The sequence below is a fragment of the Zeus faber genome (assembly GCF_960531495.2).
Source record: "Zeus faber genome assembly, chromosome: 6".
Taxonomy (NCBI): domain Eukaryota; kingdom Metazoa; phylum Chordata; class Actinopteri; order Zeiformes; family Zeidae; genus Zeus; species Zeus faber.
The window spans coordinates 29,598,704-29,615,063 of record NC_137201.1 but is presented as its reverse complement, the minus strand read 5'-3'; the positions used below and the strand labels follow the sequence as shown (position 1 = coordinate 29,615,063).

Genomic DNA, 16,360 nt, shown 5'->3' with positions numbered 1-16,360 from the left:
ATGTTATAGATGGTTAAGTTTAGGTATAATTTTATAGATGGTTAAGTTTAGGTATAATGTTATAGATGGTTAAGTTTAGGTATAATGATACAGCTGGTTAAGTTAAGGTATAATTTTATAGATGGTTAAGTTTACGTGTAATGTTATAGATGGTTAAGTTTAGGTGTAATGTTATAGATGGCTAAGTTTAGGTGTAATGTTATAGATGTTAAGTTTAGGTGTAATGTTATAGATGGTTAAGTTTAGGTGTAATGTTATAGATGGATAAGTTTACGTATAATGTTATAGATGTTAAGTTTAGGTATAATGTTATAGATGGTTAAGTTTAGGTATAATGTTTGATAGTTAAGTTTAGGTATAATGATACAGCTGGTTAAGTTTAGGTGTAATGTTATAGATGGTTAAGTTTAGGTGTAATGTTATAGATGGTTAAGTTTAGGTATAATGTTATAGATGGTTAAGTTTAGGTATAATGTTATAGATGGTTAAGTTTAGGTATAATGTTATAGGTGGTTAAGTTTAGGTGTAATGTTATAGATGGTTAAGTTTAGGTCTAATGTTATAGATGGTTAAGTTTAGGTGTAATGTTATAGATGGTTAAGTTTACGTATAATGTTATAGATGTTAAGTTTAGGTATAATGTTATAGATGGTTAAGTTTAGGTATAATGTTTGATAGTTAAGTTTAGGTATAATGATACAGCTGGTTAAGTTTAGGTGTAATGTTATAAATGGTTAAGTTTAGGTATAATGTTATAGGTTGTTAAGTTTAGGTATAATGTTATAGATGGTTAAGTTTAGGTATAATGTTATAGATGGTTAAGTTAAGGTATAATGTTTGATAGTTAAGTTTAGGTATAATGATACAGCTGGTTAAGTTTAGGTGTAATGTTATAGATGGTTAAGTTTAGGTGTAATGTTATAGATGGTTAAGTTTAGGTATAATGTTATAGATGGTTAAGTTTAGGTATAATGTTATAGATGGTTAAGTTTAGGTATAATGTTATAGGTGGTTAAGTTTAGGTGTAATGTTATAGATGGTTAAGTTTAGGTGTAATGTTATAGATGGTTAAGTTTAGGTGTAATGTTATAGATGGTTAAGTTTAGGTGTAATGTTATAGATGGTTAAGTTTACGTATAATGTTATAGATGTTAAGTTTAGGTATAATGTTATAGATGGTTAAGTTTAGGTATAATGTTTGATAGTTAAGTTTAGGTATAATGATACAGCTGGTTAAGTTTAGGTGTAATGTTATAAATGGTTAAGTTTAGGTATAATGTTATAGGTGGTTAAGTTTAGGTATAATGTTATAGATGGTTAAGTTTAGGTATAATGTTATAGATGGTTAAGTTTAGGTATAATGTTTGATAGTTAAGTTTAGGTATAATGTTATAGATGGTTCAGTTTAGGTATAATGTTATAGATGGTTAAGTTTAGGTATAATGTTTGATAGTTAAGTTTAGGTATAATGTTATAGATGGTTAAGTTTAGGTGTAATGTTATAGATGGTTCAGTTTAGGTATAATGTTATAGATGGTTAAGTTTAGGTATAATTTTATAGATGGTTAAGTTTAGGTATAATGTTATAGATGGTTAAGTTTAGGTATAATGTTATAGGTGGTTAAGTTTAGGTGTAATGTCATAGATGGTTAAGTTTACGTATAATGTTATAGATGTTAAGTTTAGGTATAATGTTATAGATGGTTAAGTTTAGGTGTAATGTTATAGATGGTTAAGTTTACGTATAATGTTATAGATGTTAAGTTTAGGTATAATGTTATAGATGGTTAAGTTTAGGTGTAATGTTATAGATGGTTTAGTTTAGGTATAATGTTATAGATGGTTAAGTTTAGGTATAATGTTATAGATGTTTAAGTTTAGGTATAATGTTATAGATGGTTAAGTTTAGGTATAATGTTATAGATGGTTAAGTTTAGGTATAATGTTATAGATGTTAAGTTTAGGTATAATGTTATAGATGGTAAATTTTAGGTTTAATGTTAGATGGTTAAGTTTAGGTATAATGTTATAGATGGTTAAGTTTAGGTATCATGTTATAGATGGTTAAGTTTATGTATAATGGTACAGCTGATTAAGTTTAGGTATAATGGTACAGATGGTTAGGGTTATGTATAAGGTTAAAGATGTTTAGGTTTGGTGTGTCGTCCATGTCCAATGGGACAAAATTCGGGTTTTGAATAATGGCATGGCACCTGGAATGTAACTAAGGCACATTTCCCCAAGTACTCTGCTTAAGTACACATTTGAGATTGTTGAACTTTACTGGAGTATTTCCATTTCATGCAACATTACACTTCTACTCCACTACATTCAGAGGGAAATATTGTACTGTTTTTGCTCCACTACATTTACCTGACAGCTCTAGAAAAACAGGTTACTTCTCAGATTACAAATTGCCATACCCTCCCTGTCCAGTGGAAATTATGTATCTCCAAATGCGGTGATTTTGAACGTTTGTGGGCCTACTTCTTCAGCTCAATAAACTACTGTTAAAAACCCTTGGGTTAGCTGGAAAATGCATCGTCAAGGCTGAACGTGACACCCCTCGCTCGCAGCTACTGTGGCATCCAATCCCGATCGAGGTTTAAAAACCCGCCCAGCCAGGCGAACCGCGGTGGGTGGGACTGAGCGGTCGCCGTTGAACCCCGGCCCCATTCCGCGGGCGATGCCGCCAAGTGCTCCTCGGTGGAGGCTGCTCTGTTCAAGGGGACAAACTTCCAATTAACAGGGTGGAAAGTGATTTCAGGGCCACGCGCTAAGTCATAAAAATAAGAATAAAGATAAAAAATAACCACAGTTTCCGTTGAAAAAAAATGAATAAGTAGGGAGATTTTAACTTACTAAAATAATGAGGAAATATTGCTCGTGTTTATTATTGTAAGGCTTATATTTATCGTAGAAGTTGGTAATTTGCATTTGGGGACATGGTAAAAAGAAACAACAAAAAAAACAAAAAAACGAACGTGTGTACCAAAAACAAAGTGCTTAATATAAAAAAAATTGTCTTTAAGATCCAAAGTTTTGTGTTTCGTGTGTTATTTGTGTTTTGTGTGAAAGAAGACCCAAACCTACAGTTGAACCCTTTGGGGATCAAAACGCAACACGTCGTTCACATCTCAGAGCTCGTCAACAGTCACTGAGCGAACGAGCGCATCCGTGTTTTTCTTCTTCGTCACGAGGCGACGCCACGCGGTTCAATGCACAGCCTGCAGGGGGCGTCCGTCCTGCCCGCAACGCTTTAGTAGAAGAACCGTTTTGGCCTCGCCGGCTTGCCGTACCCGGGGTCGAGGAAAACAAGCAACATGGCGGACTGGAGCAGAGGTACTTTCTGACACGTCGTCAGTTTTTTTTTCAAAACGTTTGTTAAAACTTAAGCTGTTGCGCCTGAGCTTTGTCACCCGTCATCGACCTGTACCGGTTAAAAAGACAACCACCTTCAAAAGTCAACATCATTGTGTGTTTCAGCGGCTATGAATCGTGTTTTATTTGAGATGGAACCTACTTCGGCTCGGTTACCGTGTGGACGGACGTGTCCTCATAGGATGCGGTTTTTTTTTCCCTTTTGGCTTTTCTTCGTTTGTGTTGAATCAACACGTGAACAGAGATGTTTTACCTTATCTGATAGGATCTTGTCTCACCGCCGGTTTTTGTTTTGTTTGTTTCTTTTCTACGTACGTTTCGTTTAGGACATGGAGCGGTGGATGATATGTTGGATGCCGAGAACAAGCTATTATCTGAAAACCTGGCCAGCAAAGTCTCCAGATTAAAATCAGTATGTGGACAGTGGGTCTTAGTGTGTCTTTCAATGTAACATGATTAAGAAAGTGGCTCTGCCGTTATTTGTATAAACTCCAGTTCTCATCAGTGATGGAGAGTGACAACTTACAAGTTCTCCATCACTGTGTTTAAGTACACCTTTCAAGTATCCAGTTTAGGAGAATTTCTGCTTTTACCCCACTACACGTCCAAGCAAATAACAGTCCTTTTTAACTATACTACATTTGGATTGTGAAATTTTATTTGTGCATTTCCATCTTCATCTTGTTAAAGCTGGCCTATGACATTGACAAGGAAGCAGAGGACCAGAACATGTATTTAGATGGCATGGTAAGTATGTTGACTAAGGTTATGTTTGCAGTATTCCTTGAGACTATTAACATCATGTACCCTGTTTTTTGTTGTATATTATGAAAATGCTGAAAAGATTCATCATGTCTCTAAAGATGTTACTGCTGACACAGTCCACAGTTGTTCATAACTTTTTAAATAGCTTGTTTTGTTTTTGTTTTGATGATATAACAAAACATTTTAACCTGAATTTATTATCATTGTTGACGGTAAAATTGTTACACTCAAGAACTTTGAAAATGTAGACTGTTAATTCTTGCACTCATTCTGTTGCCTTAACCTTTCTCCTGCCATCAAGGACTCAAATTTCTTAAGTGCAACTGGACTGTTGACAGGCAGCGTGAAAAGATTCTCCACTATGGTGCGATCTGGCCGGGACAACCGCAAGATCCTGTGCTACGTTTCAGTGGGCCTGGTGATGGCCTTCTTCTTTCTCTACTATCTTGTCTCCAGGCTACAGCGCTGAAGAGAAGGAAGACAAACTGAATCTATAGACTTTAACCACTGTGATACAGTACACAGACACAGTTCTGATAGTTAATTGGATAATTTCTCGGTGACACTTATGCAGTCGCATGCCCACTGCTATTTTATATAGCATTAGTGCTGTGAACAAAATTGAACTCTAGAGTGGCATGGACTAAATCTTTAAATCCTGTCATCAAATGAAGGACTGATAACAATGTGTAGAAGGCATCATGTGTGAGCCCTTATATTAAATTTGGTCTTCACCAGATGTCTTTTTTTCCCCTCTTAGGCAGACATCATCCTTATCAAAGACTGAGTTGTTTTGTAATAACCAGAGACCTACACCCAGCCTCCTGGGCCAATAAGCCTGTTTGTGTATAACATATGCCTCAGTTTTATGAGAGCAAAATGCCAACATATATTTATTGAATATATCAGTCAGTTTTTGGGGATTCTGTTAAGTTTTGGGGGTTGTCTAACATATTCTCCTTTTAAGGTCATGCCGTAAGAGCGGGCAATAACTAGACAAGATTTTTATTTTATTCTATAACTTTACAAGACATTTATAAAGACCAAATTAAATGTGGTTTGTAAATTACACACAGATTAGTAACCATAACATGCTTATATTCATTTAGAAGAAAATGCATTATAATAGTATTGTAATACTAGCTCACATGGAATTCACTGGTTTTGCATACATTTTCCTATCTTTAACCTCATTGCGACTCTATGACTACTCATGCATTTGTATGATGTTCAAAATGTTTGCATGTGATACTTCCTAATAAGGGTGAATAATAATTTGGTGCATTTTCCCTGCCCTTTCCTTGTTTAAGCAGGAGTGGTGTGTCCAGGGCTAGTTGAAGTTTTGTCTCCAGATGTGGTTCTTCTCTGTCTGACAATATTTTTTTTCTTATTATTATAATTTCATTTTATCATATATTGTAGATGAATGCCAATTGTCGGTTCGGAGATACGTTATGCTGAATTAATAGTGTGGAAAGATCAAATTATTATTACACCCGAGGTCCTATGTGTTTACTCCATAGAGGATATTTGTGACTGTCTTGACATTATATAGCTGTTTAAGATAGTGGCAAATTACCACAAAATGAATTTTGTCTATGATACATTCCTCTGGTCTCTCAAATGTAAGGAAGTCACTTACGTTGGGGCCAGTAGACTATGCAACTAAAGGAGATTTGATTTGCTTAATAAAGCTAAAAATACATATTTTGTTGTGTATCTTGTTTGACTTTCAGGATCACACATTAATGCATGCAATACACACAAAACAATATTTCAAATAAACCTTGAATTCAAATCAACAGTTTCCTTTTCAGATCAATTTCTTTAGATATGACCATATTGCACAATCCCAGCACAATTTAGTCAAGTACAAATTACTGAAAGAAAAATCAATAAAACTCCCTTTCAGTCGTTATTACTCTTGCTCTGTTGTTTGGTATGATTTTCAAATATAAAGCTTTGCTCTTTGAATTTTTGTTTATAAAATATAATTTTAAATTAGAAGGTTAAGTTATTATCCTTACATTTTTTAAATGACATTTACAAGCAGTAAATAGTGCATTTTCCAAACAAAGTGTTGCAGTTCCTTTAGATCCAACGTGGGTTAAATGCTGATCGCTGTGATCAGTGTCAGTCTTACGCTGTATTAAATTGGAAGTCGGAACTCGCCTACAGTAAATTAGTTCGCTGGGGAAGCTTGTGACTACGTCGAGCATCTACGCAGAAACTAAAACGACAGATCGAAGTTAATCGGAGTTCAAATGAAGAAAACGAGCGATCCGCGCGAAATTCCCACCCAGGCGTCCGCTCATTTGCGCGTTTGCAACTAGGAAGTCAGATATTTCCGAGTTCCGGCCTTGACGGAACGCAGCATGTAAATCTACCGGTGACGTCACAGTCTCGCTTCGCGGTTGGTCGTATTTTTTCGGTCATTTCCGGTGCATCGGCTTTCCTGTCGGTTGATTAAAAAAAAGCCCAAAAAAAACAAAACAAAAAAAAAGCCATAAAACGATGGGCGCCATTTGTCGACAGTTGCGTTCGGCAATTGATTTAAAATCCGGGTGTTGAAACACGTTCAAAATCTTCAGATACTCTGCGAGGGTTCGTTCCCGCTCAGCACAGCACAGCACAGCGCCGGGAAGGGAACGCTGCGGCGCCGGCGGCCGCTCGGTTGGATTCGGCTCCAATCGTCGGGGGGAGAAGAGGAATGGACGAAGCCGAGTCGGCGACGGAGGCGCTGGGGCTGGACGGAACGCCCCTGAGCGCCGCGGTGGGGCCGGCCGCGGCGGAGGGGGAGGAGGGGGTGGGCTCGGATACCGAGTCGGAGGCCGAAGTTACCGCGATGACGGCGATGGGGGAACCGGGAAACATCGACACGGGAGCCGAGTCCTCGCCGAACCCTGACGACGCCGAGGCTGCGTTCGCAGGCAAGGCGGACGGGTTGGAGAGGGGCCGGTGTGGACAAATACGACACTGTCCATTACCGCTGCTACACGTTTTGTACCAAATAGCACAAAGAAGTCACGATTCAACATGATATGACAGACTAGGTCCTAAATAAGTATTGTTAAACCAGTTTAAGATACGCAATATGCCATAAACCCGAGAATTAACAAAGAGAAAAAAAAAAAAAAAACGTTTGCCAATCTACAACAAACCTAAACATTTGCCAAAGTTCACACCGTGTAAATAGGAAAGGATAGCATATTTTACTGAGGATATTTCACAAATATAAGGCCTTCAAAGTCATAGTGCATTCATTTTCCGAGACCCAACTTTTACTCCCCTGCATTTCAAAGCGAATATTTATACTTGTTTTTTTTTTTTACTCTACTTAAAATACCAGGGACTGGATCTATCAAATGATGTGGGATTATGATTCATTAGGTTAATATCTTTGTAAATTACTGTGACGCCACCTATACAATTATTTTGGTCAATTGTAATCAGGATATGCATGAACATTATTATAGCCTCTGTTATGATGTTGGATCACTGGATGTGACAAGCACTTTTACATTTATGAGCAAGTGCTTTTATACTTTTACTTAAGTAGAAATGCCAGTGTGTTACCACTCGTGTCATTGTGTGTCAGGGTATTTGTATTTTTACTGAAGTATGAAGTCTGAGTACTTCTTCCGCCGCCGCCTGCTACACACACCTGTTCTAGATGAAGACAACTCGTCGTGTACTTACTGGTCATAAGTACCTGTGGAGAAATCCAAGAAAGTCCTCGCACTGTCTGGGCTGCGGTGGGGAATAAAGTACTGGTTGGGTTTATTCCAGTTCCTAGTCACTTACCTTTATATCTGACCTAAAGGAAACAATTCCAATTACAGTTCATAGAAGCATCTACTTCATTTCTTACCCTACTACCCGACCCCGTTGCCTCCCCGATATCAATACCTCATCAAAGGAAAATAGATTACCCGTTTTTCACATCTTCAATTTAGACTCCAAAGTTGTGAAGCTGTCAACTACAATGTTACACTGTCCTTCGCAGAAGTGACAACAGTGACGGTGGGAGATGTAGAAGGTGCAGAGGATAACGTGTTCACCACCACCGTGGCCACGTCGGGAACCATCCCCGAGCATGTTTTTGTAAGTTCCGTTCACTCCCTCACTACGCGGTCCGCGCTGGCTTCACACATCGCCGCGTGATATAATATTGATTCGCTTTAAAACATAATAAAAAAAAATATTTGGAACAAAGTCGATTTAGTCCGTTTAACAACTGAAGAATGTCTGTTGTTCGTAAGTTTGTCTTGTTTTTCTTTTTTCTTTAAATACTTTTCCCCTCTCTCCCCCCGCCCACCACGTCAGAGCGGTAGGACCACGCTTCAGATCGGAGAAGGCCTCAGCAGCCAGAAGGCCACGCTGATTGTTGTTCACACAGATGGCAGCATAGTGGAAGCCGCCGGGCTGAAGAGCGCCGCCGCCGCTATAGCATCAGGTACGCCCGCAGGTCCGCCCGCAGGTCCGCTGACCGTATGAAACACGGACGTAACAATGCAGCCGACCCTGCTGCTCTTTGAAGCCGCCGGGTGGTTGTTTGTAGAGGCTGAACATTTTATTAAAATGTCACTGAGTCGTGCCGAGTAAAATAAACTGCAACCTGCCCACTGACCGTGACGCGGAAAGCCATGATACAAGCTCTACCTGTATCTTCAGGTTCACTCATGCTTCCTCTCAGTTCGTCCACTATTTCACCTCAGTCGCTCCTCCGCAGAGTGACATTGTCGGGGTTAATGGTTTCCTCCAGAAGTGGTGGATTTCAATTTGTTTGAGTTTGTTGCATTATGTAAAACTTTCCGGCTCACCCCCAGGAGGTCAGTCGTGCTCCAGTCCACTGTCTGCGGGGCAGGAGAGGGACAGCTGCACTAAGTACAACTGGGACCCATCGGTGTATAACAACCAGCTCCCTGTCCGCTGCAGGAACACCAGCGGTGTCCTCTTCAAGAACAGACTGGGCTCAGGTGGGTGAAAGACACAGTTACATTTATTGTGAAGGACATTGTCTTACCATCATTTTTTACCATTTTGTTGTCTGAATTGACCACAGTGAGAAGGAATTACTTAAAAAAATGAACAATGTGAAGCCTGAAAATTTTTTGTTTTATTTGAAAAACCAGAAAGTCTCTTTCCCAAGTCAACACAAATGGTCAGACAATTAGGGACACTGAGTGGGGAATTCACAAAGGATGGATCATGGCCGCTAATAACACCATGAATTGCGCATCAATTTGCACCCGCTGTCTGCGGCGTCTTAGCGTCCAATTCACAAAAGCTATTGCGCTAATGCCATGACAGCGCAAGCATGCCCATAAAGTTTTGCTGCCGAGTGCAATTTGCCCTTGTTGTGCGGTACCTGATCACGATGTTAAACTTGACAGGTATGTTTGACAAGTATATATGCTCTGATCACGCAGGAAGCGGATCGGCACCACTGCCTTTATTTTTGTCCACGAAATTACCACCAGGTCTCTGCTGATGGTAAAAGCGTCACTCTCACTGCGTGTGGCTATTAGCGCCGGTGTTTGTGAATTGGAATTTTTTTTGCATCATTTTTTTGCTCATTTGCATAGAAAGGGGCTAATTTTGCATCAAATGTTTGCATAAAAACTAATATAAATAGACGCAAATAACACCGGTGCACCAAGACGCTTATTTGCGTGGCAGTGCAGTTAGCGGTGCATCTCACCGTTTGCGGGTACTTTGTGAATGAGACGCTTGCTTTTTCTGTTATTTGCGCAAAGGTCGCGAAAGACATGCAATCCATTTGTGAATTTGCCCGTCAGAGGCAGACACTTTTTCTTGCTTTTGTTGTTATGGAGTACAACATTTTTGGTACTATGACATAAGATGGCAGCACAGTGACCATTAAGACCCTAGATGTGGTCACGTTACATTCTGCTTACCAGGCTGAGATACTCCAGGAGATGGCTCACCCGCAATAGAGTACATGGGGATTCCCCACACAGCTTTTTGGGATGAGATCTGTGTCATAACAGACCTCATCCTCTAAATCTATTGACAGTAGGGGTGTCACGATTCCTATTCGAAATCAAAAATCAACAATCAGGTTCGCGATTCTCCTCGTTTTTGTGGGTAATATTGTCCGAAATGGTCGCCATATTGGGGTGGTCAAGATCTGCCGGTAAACAAATGCAGAGTTTCAACTGCCGTTCGCCGACTCTGAACCGACTTTCATGAAATTTGGTTGGGAGTTGAGAGAGCTGCGGTCGGCTCCAGGGGTCCGCTGCACCGCATCCCTCAACGCACACTGCACCCTGCCGCCTGCCACCTGGCACTAGGGCTGCAGGAACGAAATTGGAATATAATTCAAATATTACAAACTAAACCCCAATAAAGTTCAATAAAGGTTCATCCAGATTGTTGCACAGTGAACGGACACGAGAGAGAAATATTCCAGTGACGCTGCAAAGTTCGCTTCAGTGGAGATTGTGCGAGGGCACTGTCGTCTTTCCCTCCCCTCTGGCATTTAACTGTGTGTCCAAAGTAGAGTGCGCCTTTGACCAGCATGCCCAGTAATGCTACAGATTTGGCAATGAGAGTGGGAATAAACCCGACCATCTCAAACCTAATGTCCTCTAGTGCAGAGTTTCCCAACCACCGGCTGCCTGACCGTGGGGTTGCGGGGCATTTTACACCGAACCAGGTGGGATTTTTTCATGAGCGATCTGCAATCTGCCCCACAGCAGAGCAGCAGCAGGAAACTGAGTATTTGCTTTTTATAGAGAAAGGATCGCTCTGATTGGAGCTGTGGAGCTGCAGGTAAAGATTTGCCTTGTGTTGTTATTATAATATATTATTCTATTATAATATATTATTCTCATATTACTGTTACTATTTATAATTTTGAATATTCAAATAAAAATAACTTATTGAGAAACAAGGTTTTTTTCTTTACAAATCAAGACTCTATAGTCTAACAATGGCATAGCCGTCAGAGCTGAAAATAAATGTTTAAATTGAAAATCAAATTGAATCATGACCTTAAAAGGTAAAGTCGAATCGTGGATTTGGAGAATCGGGACGCCCCTAGTTGACACGGTCAAGAGCCGTTTGTGGGGGATGAGAAGGTTGCCAGCATTATTCAGCAAAGAGACATACACATTCACCACCCCCACTCCCCTAAAAGGTAGAGGAGAACAGAAGTGCAGTGCATAGTTTTGCCACAAGAGTGTGCAGCTGCTCTAATGGTTAACCACTTGTCCGTCACAGCAATGGCAGGCATGGGCATCCAGCTCTGTGTGCTAATGACAGCAGGCAGAGGATAGCAGCAATGATATGCAAGATAAGATATGTGATATCATTAGGCTGATACTGCATCACTCCAATTTGGTTTTCAGCATCAATCATCTCTGTTCTTAACGCTGAATATGTCGGTAATAGATTAAATCTCTTCATCTGCTAACATAAGTGGAGAAATTCCATAAACAAGTCGCTTTAGTCTGCAGAGGACATATGGTGTTGTCAAGAACATGTCCGTCTAACAGGCTTGATGGCTTCGATCTTGACAGTTGTAGCCCAAGGCCTGTTGATAATGATGGAGGAGAGGCAGGTTGGCTTGCTTTGTTCAGTAGAAAACATCCAAAGTATTTAGTGTGGACACAAGAGAAAACAACCTTTACCTTGGATGCTTCATAAACTGGGTGAAATCCTTCCCACTTAAACTAGATTTACACTCCTCAAATGTCCCTGTGGGAATTTGACGTCCATGTGAAGATGGACATCAGTGCTGTGACCTACTAATCGTTTGGGGGTGGGGGTGGTGACAGACAGGCAGATAACCAGGAGCAACGTGCACCTGCTGTCATTACCTGAGATAAATGGTCGCACCGTATTTAACTGTAGGGGATTGATTTACTGACGAGGGGGAATCCTCTATACAGGGACTGGAGTTTGCATCCCTACGTGGTTCAGCAGAATTTGACTTGGTGGACAAAGACGCTTAATGTCCTGAATTCTTCTCGCAAAGGAATAAAGACGCACCACCGCATGCTTTTCCTTCTTTCAGTCTCACCTCTTCCGTGTCTAAACGGTGTCTAATGCAAATTCAGAAATCATTGGTTAGTGGAGATAATTTATCCACTCGCCAGTTGACCATGGACATTCCAGTGATGCAGGGATGTGCTCTCACAAGAACACAGAGAGTCTTACTGTTGAATTTTAAAGCCAAGTTACCCTGGACAAAAAAATATTTGCTTCAATGATCTCTGTTAAATTTCACAATTTGCTTTTAATTTTGGCTTAAATTAAAAGCTCATGCCTTTTTGTTGTAGATGTAACTTTAGAGAAAGATGGTGAACCTGCACTTACAGGTTTTTGAACTCTACGGATATTTTGTTCGACTGAGGAAATACAACCTGGACTTAACTTTGGGAACAACTCGTTATCAATCCTTGTGATGCCTGTAGTGTGCTTGGGGTGACGTGTAAAAATTGATGATCGCCAGAACTGGACGATGCTATACAGTGAGTGCCACAGATTCCATTGATTCCACATATGGAACCTATGGCAGCAACCTTTGTCTGCTGCCATAGGTTCCGTAAGTCTTACTCTGTAATGCTGCATGGACACAGACAACTAGGAAGATCCCTGAAGTCACATCACAGTAAAAGGTATTCCATGGTCCTGTATGAATCTCGCCCGGCAGGGGGGAAGGGCCGCTGCATCAAACACAACAACAAGTGGTTCACCCCCACCGAATTTGAGGGCATGGCAGGCCGGGCCAGCAGCAAGGACTGGAAGAGGAGCATTCGCTACGCTGGGAGGCCGCTCCAGTGTCTGATCCAGGTAACCACGTCAGGCTGATGACGACAACGATATCCTCTACTATAATAATGCAGCATTTCCAGAGAACCCACTTTTAAGTCTTCCTTGCTGAAAACGAAGTGTACGTTTTCATGCGCTCCAATGTGTGATGCTTTGTTTTGTTTGTATTTTCAGGAGCGGATTTTGAACCCTCACGCTGCGTCGTGTACATGTGCAGCCTGCTGTGACGACCTGGCCGTGGTGAGCGGCTGCGGTGTTTAGCACAGACTTACTAGACATGTGTGTGTTGAAGCTTGCCAGCCGAGTGGTGATATAAAGCGAGAAAGCATAGTAGCATAATGGGATAAAAACAACATTCATGAAAGGCGAATCCAAAGCTTCTCAAACAGAACAATGCTAATAATGCTGCATTCGGAATTGTTATTACCATGTGCAACTTCAGTATAATGTGCAGAACAATAACTTTTATTTTTACTCTATATGAGTGAAAGAGGAACTAGGATTCTAGGAATGACCTTCAATCAATTTCTGTTATTATATTACTAGTGCTGTGCCCGTTCAAAGCATGTTTGTTTGGAACGGGCTGCATTGTAGGGGTGGGTGGATCGATACTACCAATACTACAGCTCGTTCTGAAGATCCATTCTAGCGCCAATAGGATCGATACCAAGAAAGGGATCAGTTTGTCTCCGATATATTTCCTCACTTGCGCTTGCTTGGTGCCCGTTACTGTGTGGTGGATGGGAGATCCTTTCCACAAACACGTTACATGAGCGCCCACGGGCAACACCGGCAGAAAACCGGTGAGTGAAAGCGATCCGCTGCACGTCCCCCTTCACCATTTCTCGATTCTGGTATTACTTGGTAACGGATCGAAAACAAATTTTGCCGTATCGCCCACCCCTACTACACTGTTTGTAACAAGCCGCACCTGAAGCCCTGCCCTGCTGCTGCACAGCAGCAGTTCGCTGTTCGCTTGTTTATTCAAAATGTATCATTTTTACACGTGTCCGTGTGTCCAAATTGCACCAAATGCGACACTGCACGTCCTTGGGTCCCCAGCAACACACCCGCCAAGTGTGAAGTAGATCGGGTGAACGGTTGTTGAGGTAATAGAAGGACATACAATACATGCAGGTTCCTTCCTTTACTTGTTAAATATTGTATTATTGCCCTCCAAGTGAAAGCCTGGAGGAAAATTGCCAAAGGATCAGTGCAGCGAACATTTGAAACGACTCACGCTTCAAATCATTGTGCTCTAAATGCAATCTCTCTCTCCCTCTCTCTCTCTCTCTCTCTCTCTCTCTCTCTCTCTCTCTTTCTCTCTCTCTCTCTCTCTCTCTCTCTCTCTCTCTCCCTCCCTCCCCAGTGTTCAAAGGATGGCGAGTCATTCGGCAGGGAGGACATCAATATGGTAATTGAACATTTGAATGTCCCACTCACAGTGAGCTATCGGTATTTAAAACATTTTAATCTCATCCTCGCTTTTTCTCTAAGTTAACAAGAGTCTGCTCTGACAGACATCATCTGCCGTCATCATCTTACCTGACATTTAAAACACCTAACAATCTGACTTCCCATACTTACTGGAACTTTTTTCCAGCAACAATTTTCTTTTATAGCCCTACAGTATAAGAAACGTGTTGCATGTTGCACTTAATGTTGTTGTTGTTTTTTTTAGGAGTTGAGACATAACAAAATGCTCTATCTTTTCTAATGTACCGACCGCACCTCTGAATAGATCCCTGTTCATATATTATCGTTTATTAGGACTACTTAATGATGTATCACAAAATGACTATATTTATTTTCTCATTTTATGTCTTAGAAAATGTCTGTATTTAATGTTGTATACAGCTGTGTCTTTGAGGCTACACATTGATTGATTCTCAAATATTTCTTCCCAAAAGAAAATATCACCAAATGTTCGCAAAAAAACGTTAAAATCGGTAGCATTGATATCGCTCAGCCTTAATGTCATGTGTAATAATGTGGCTGCAGGCAGACCCAATTTGTGGTGTGAGTCAGTTAATGATTAACTTGAGGAATAATTACTGATCATTTGAATGTCAACATCACGGGCATCATCAGAAGCCTTCGGTAAGAACAGGTAACAGCAGATTCAGTTAGATTGTTTTCGGTGTATTGTCATTTGAAGCCAACAATGTGTCTGAGTATACCTGTCTGTCTGTCTGTGTCTGTCTGCATCATGTGCAGAGTGGCCCAGTCAGGCTGTTTGTTCCCTACAAGCGAAGGAAGAAAGACTCTGAGCAGCCAGTTGCCCTGGGCAAGAAGGACGCTTCCTCTCCTAAAAACATCACTTTGACACCAGGGACCACATGTAAGTCAGTGTCAGGGCTGCGTTGAGCGATGTGCTGCTGATCTACAACGGGTTCTCTAAGAATAGACAAACTGTACATAAGTTCATTCTCTGAAGGAAAGCACTCTGTGGGGGTCCCTCCATTGTAGCGGCGTTGGCACAAGGCTGACTCAAAGCAGGTACATCAGTGACCACACAAACCCTGTGGTGGTCCTGAGAGACTTTTTCTTTCCCTCACCTGCAGAAAGTCTAAATAGGTTCAGTTTTCAATAAAGCAAAAGTTTCTTAATCTGTAGTGGCATTTAAAAGGCAAGACAGACCAAAAAACAGACGGTCCAAAGTCAAGGACACGCGTCACCTCTAATTAGCTTGTCAAAATAGCACCACAGGTAGTGCTTCGCAGAGTTAGTTGGAGGTTGAAGGCTGCGGCTTTTCCAGATTAAATATTATTTATTGATATAGGTGTTTTTTACCTCTACTCTGGTGAAATTGGCAATCTGTCCATAAACTAGTGTTTCTCAATTTTTAAGCTGTAACCCCATGGCTCAAAGGTTGTTGCAGGCCTTTTTTGTTGGACAGATAATCACAATCCACAGCTGATAGTAACCATTACTGAGAAAAGATAAAGAAAGAAAGAATCTGCTGCATCGGGGCAAGAATATCTTCTAGAAATCCCTTTGAACGACTCCCAGACTCCCAACAGCCATGGAGTGACAAAGGGAACCCGGGTCCGTGAAGGCAGCTTTAAGCCCAATGTCGCTGTGAGGGATGGCATTGTGTGACAACAACCTTCAAAATCCATTAATGCTCGTACAATAAAATATATTGTCCTAAGCTGCTGCAGGCCATCCAGCAAGCCTCCTTCACAGAGGCACGTTCTTGATCTTCTGAAGAAGAGACAGATGCATCTGGTGCAAAGATGTGCTCTCTTTTGTTATACTCAGTTTTATCAGTCAATTCTGCAATAAATAAGCAAGGAAATAATTGTATAAATGTATGTCATATAATGTATATAGTTAACTGATTGAATAGATGAGGGCTTAGAAATATGACTCTCCCTTGTCAACTAATAATAATGTATCTATCAATGGT

General features: G+C 40.7%; 2 protein-coding genes across 3 annotated transcripts in view; both read left to right on the top strand.

Annotated features, from left to right (window-relative positions):
• The first annotated feature begins 3,305 nt into the window (after positions 1-3,305).
• Positions 3,306-5,853, top strand: bet1l (Bet1 golgi vesicular membrane trafficking protein-like). The gene is made up of 4 exons (XM_080002253.1): positions 3,306-3,342; positions 3,708-3,793; positions 4,072-4,128; positions 4,448-5,853. Exons 1-4 carry the CDS (start codon positions 3,324-3,326, stop codon positions 4,613-4,615), a joined length of 330 nt encoding a protein of 109 aa, XP_079858379.1. The 5' UTR covers positions 3,306-3,323; the 3' UTR covers positions 4,616-5,853.
• Positions 5,854-6,856: 1,003 nt separating this feature from the next.
• Positions 6,857-16,360, top strand: part of deaf1 (DEAF1 transcription factor) — a gene marked incomplete at its 5' end in the record, with an annotated part of 33,705 nt that continues 24,201 nt past the window's right edge. For both annotated transcript variants that reach the window (XM_080002249.1, XM_080002248.1), the window contains 8 exons: positions 6,857-7,076; positions 8,153-8,250; positions 8,473-8,602; positions 8,976-9,125; positions 12,830-12,969; positions 13,123-13,188; positions 14,318-14,362; positions 15,166-15,289. In XM_080002249.1, the coding sequence (XP_079858375.1) occupies positions 6,857-7,076; positions 8,153-8,250; positions 8,473-8,602; positions 8,976-9,125; positions 12,830-12,969; positions 13,123-13,188; positions 14,318-14,362; positions 15,166-15,289 (973 nt within the window). The remainder of the gene's footprint in view (positions 7,077-8,152; positions 8,251-8,472; positions 8,603-8,975; positions 9,126-12,829; positions 12,970-13,122; positions 13,189-14,317; positions 14,363-15,165; positions 15,290-16,360) is intronic.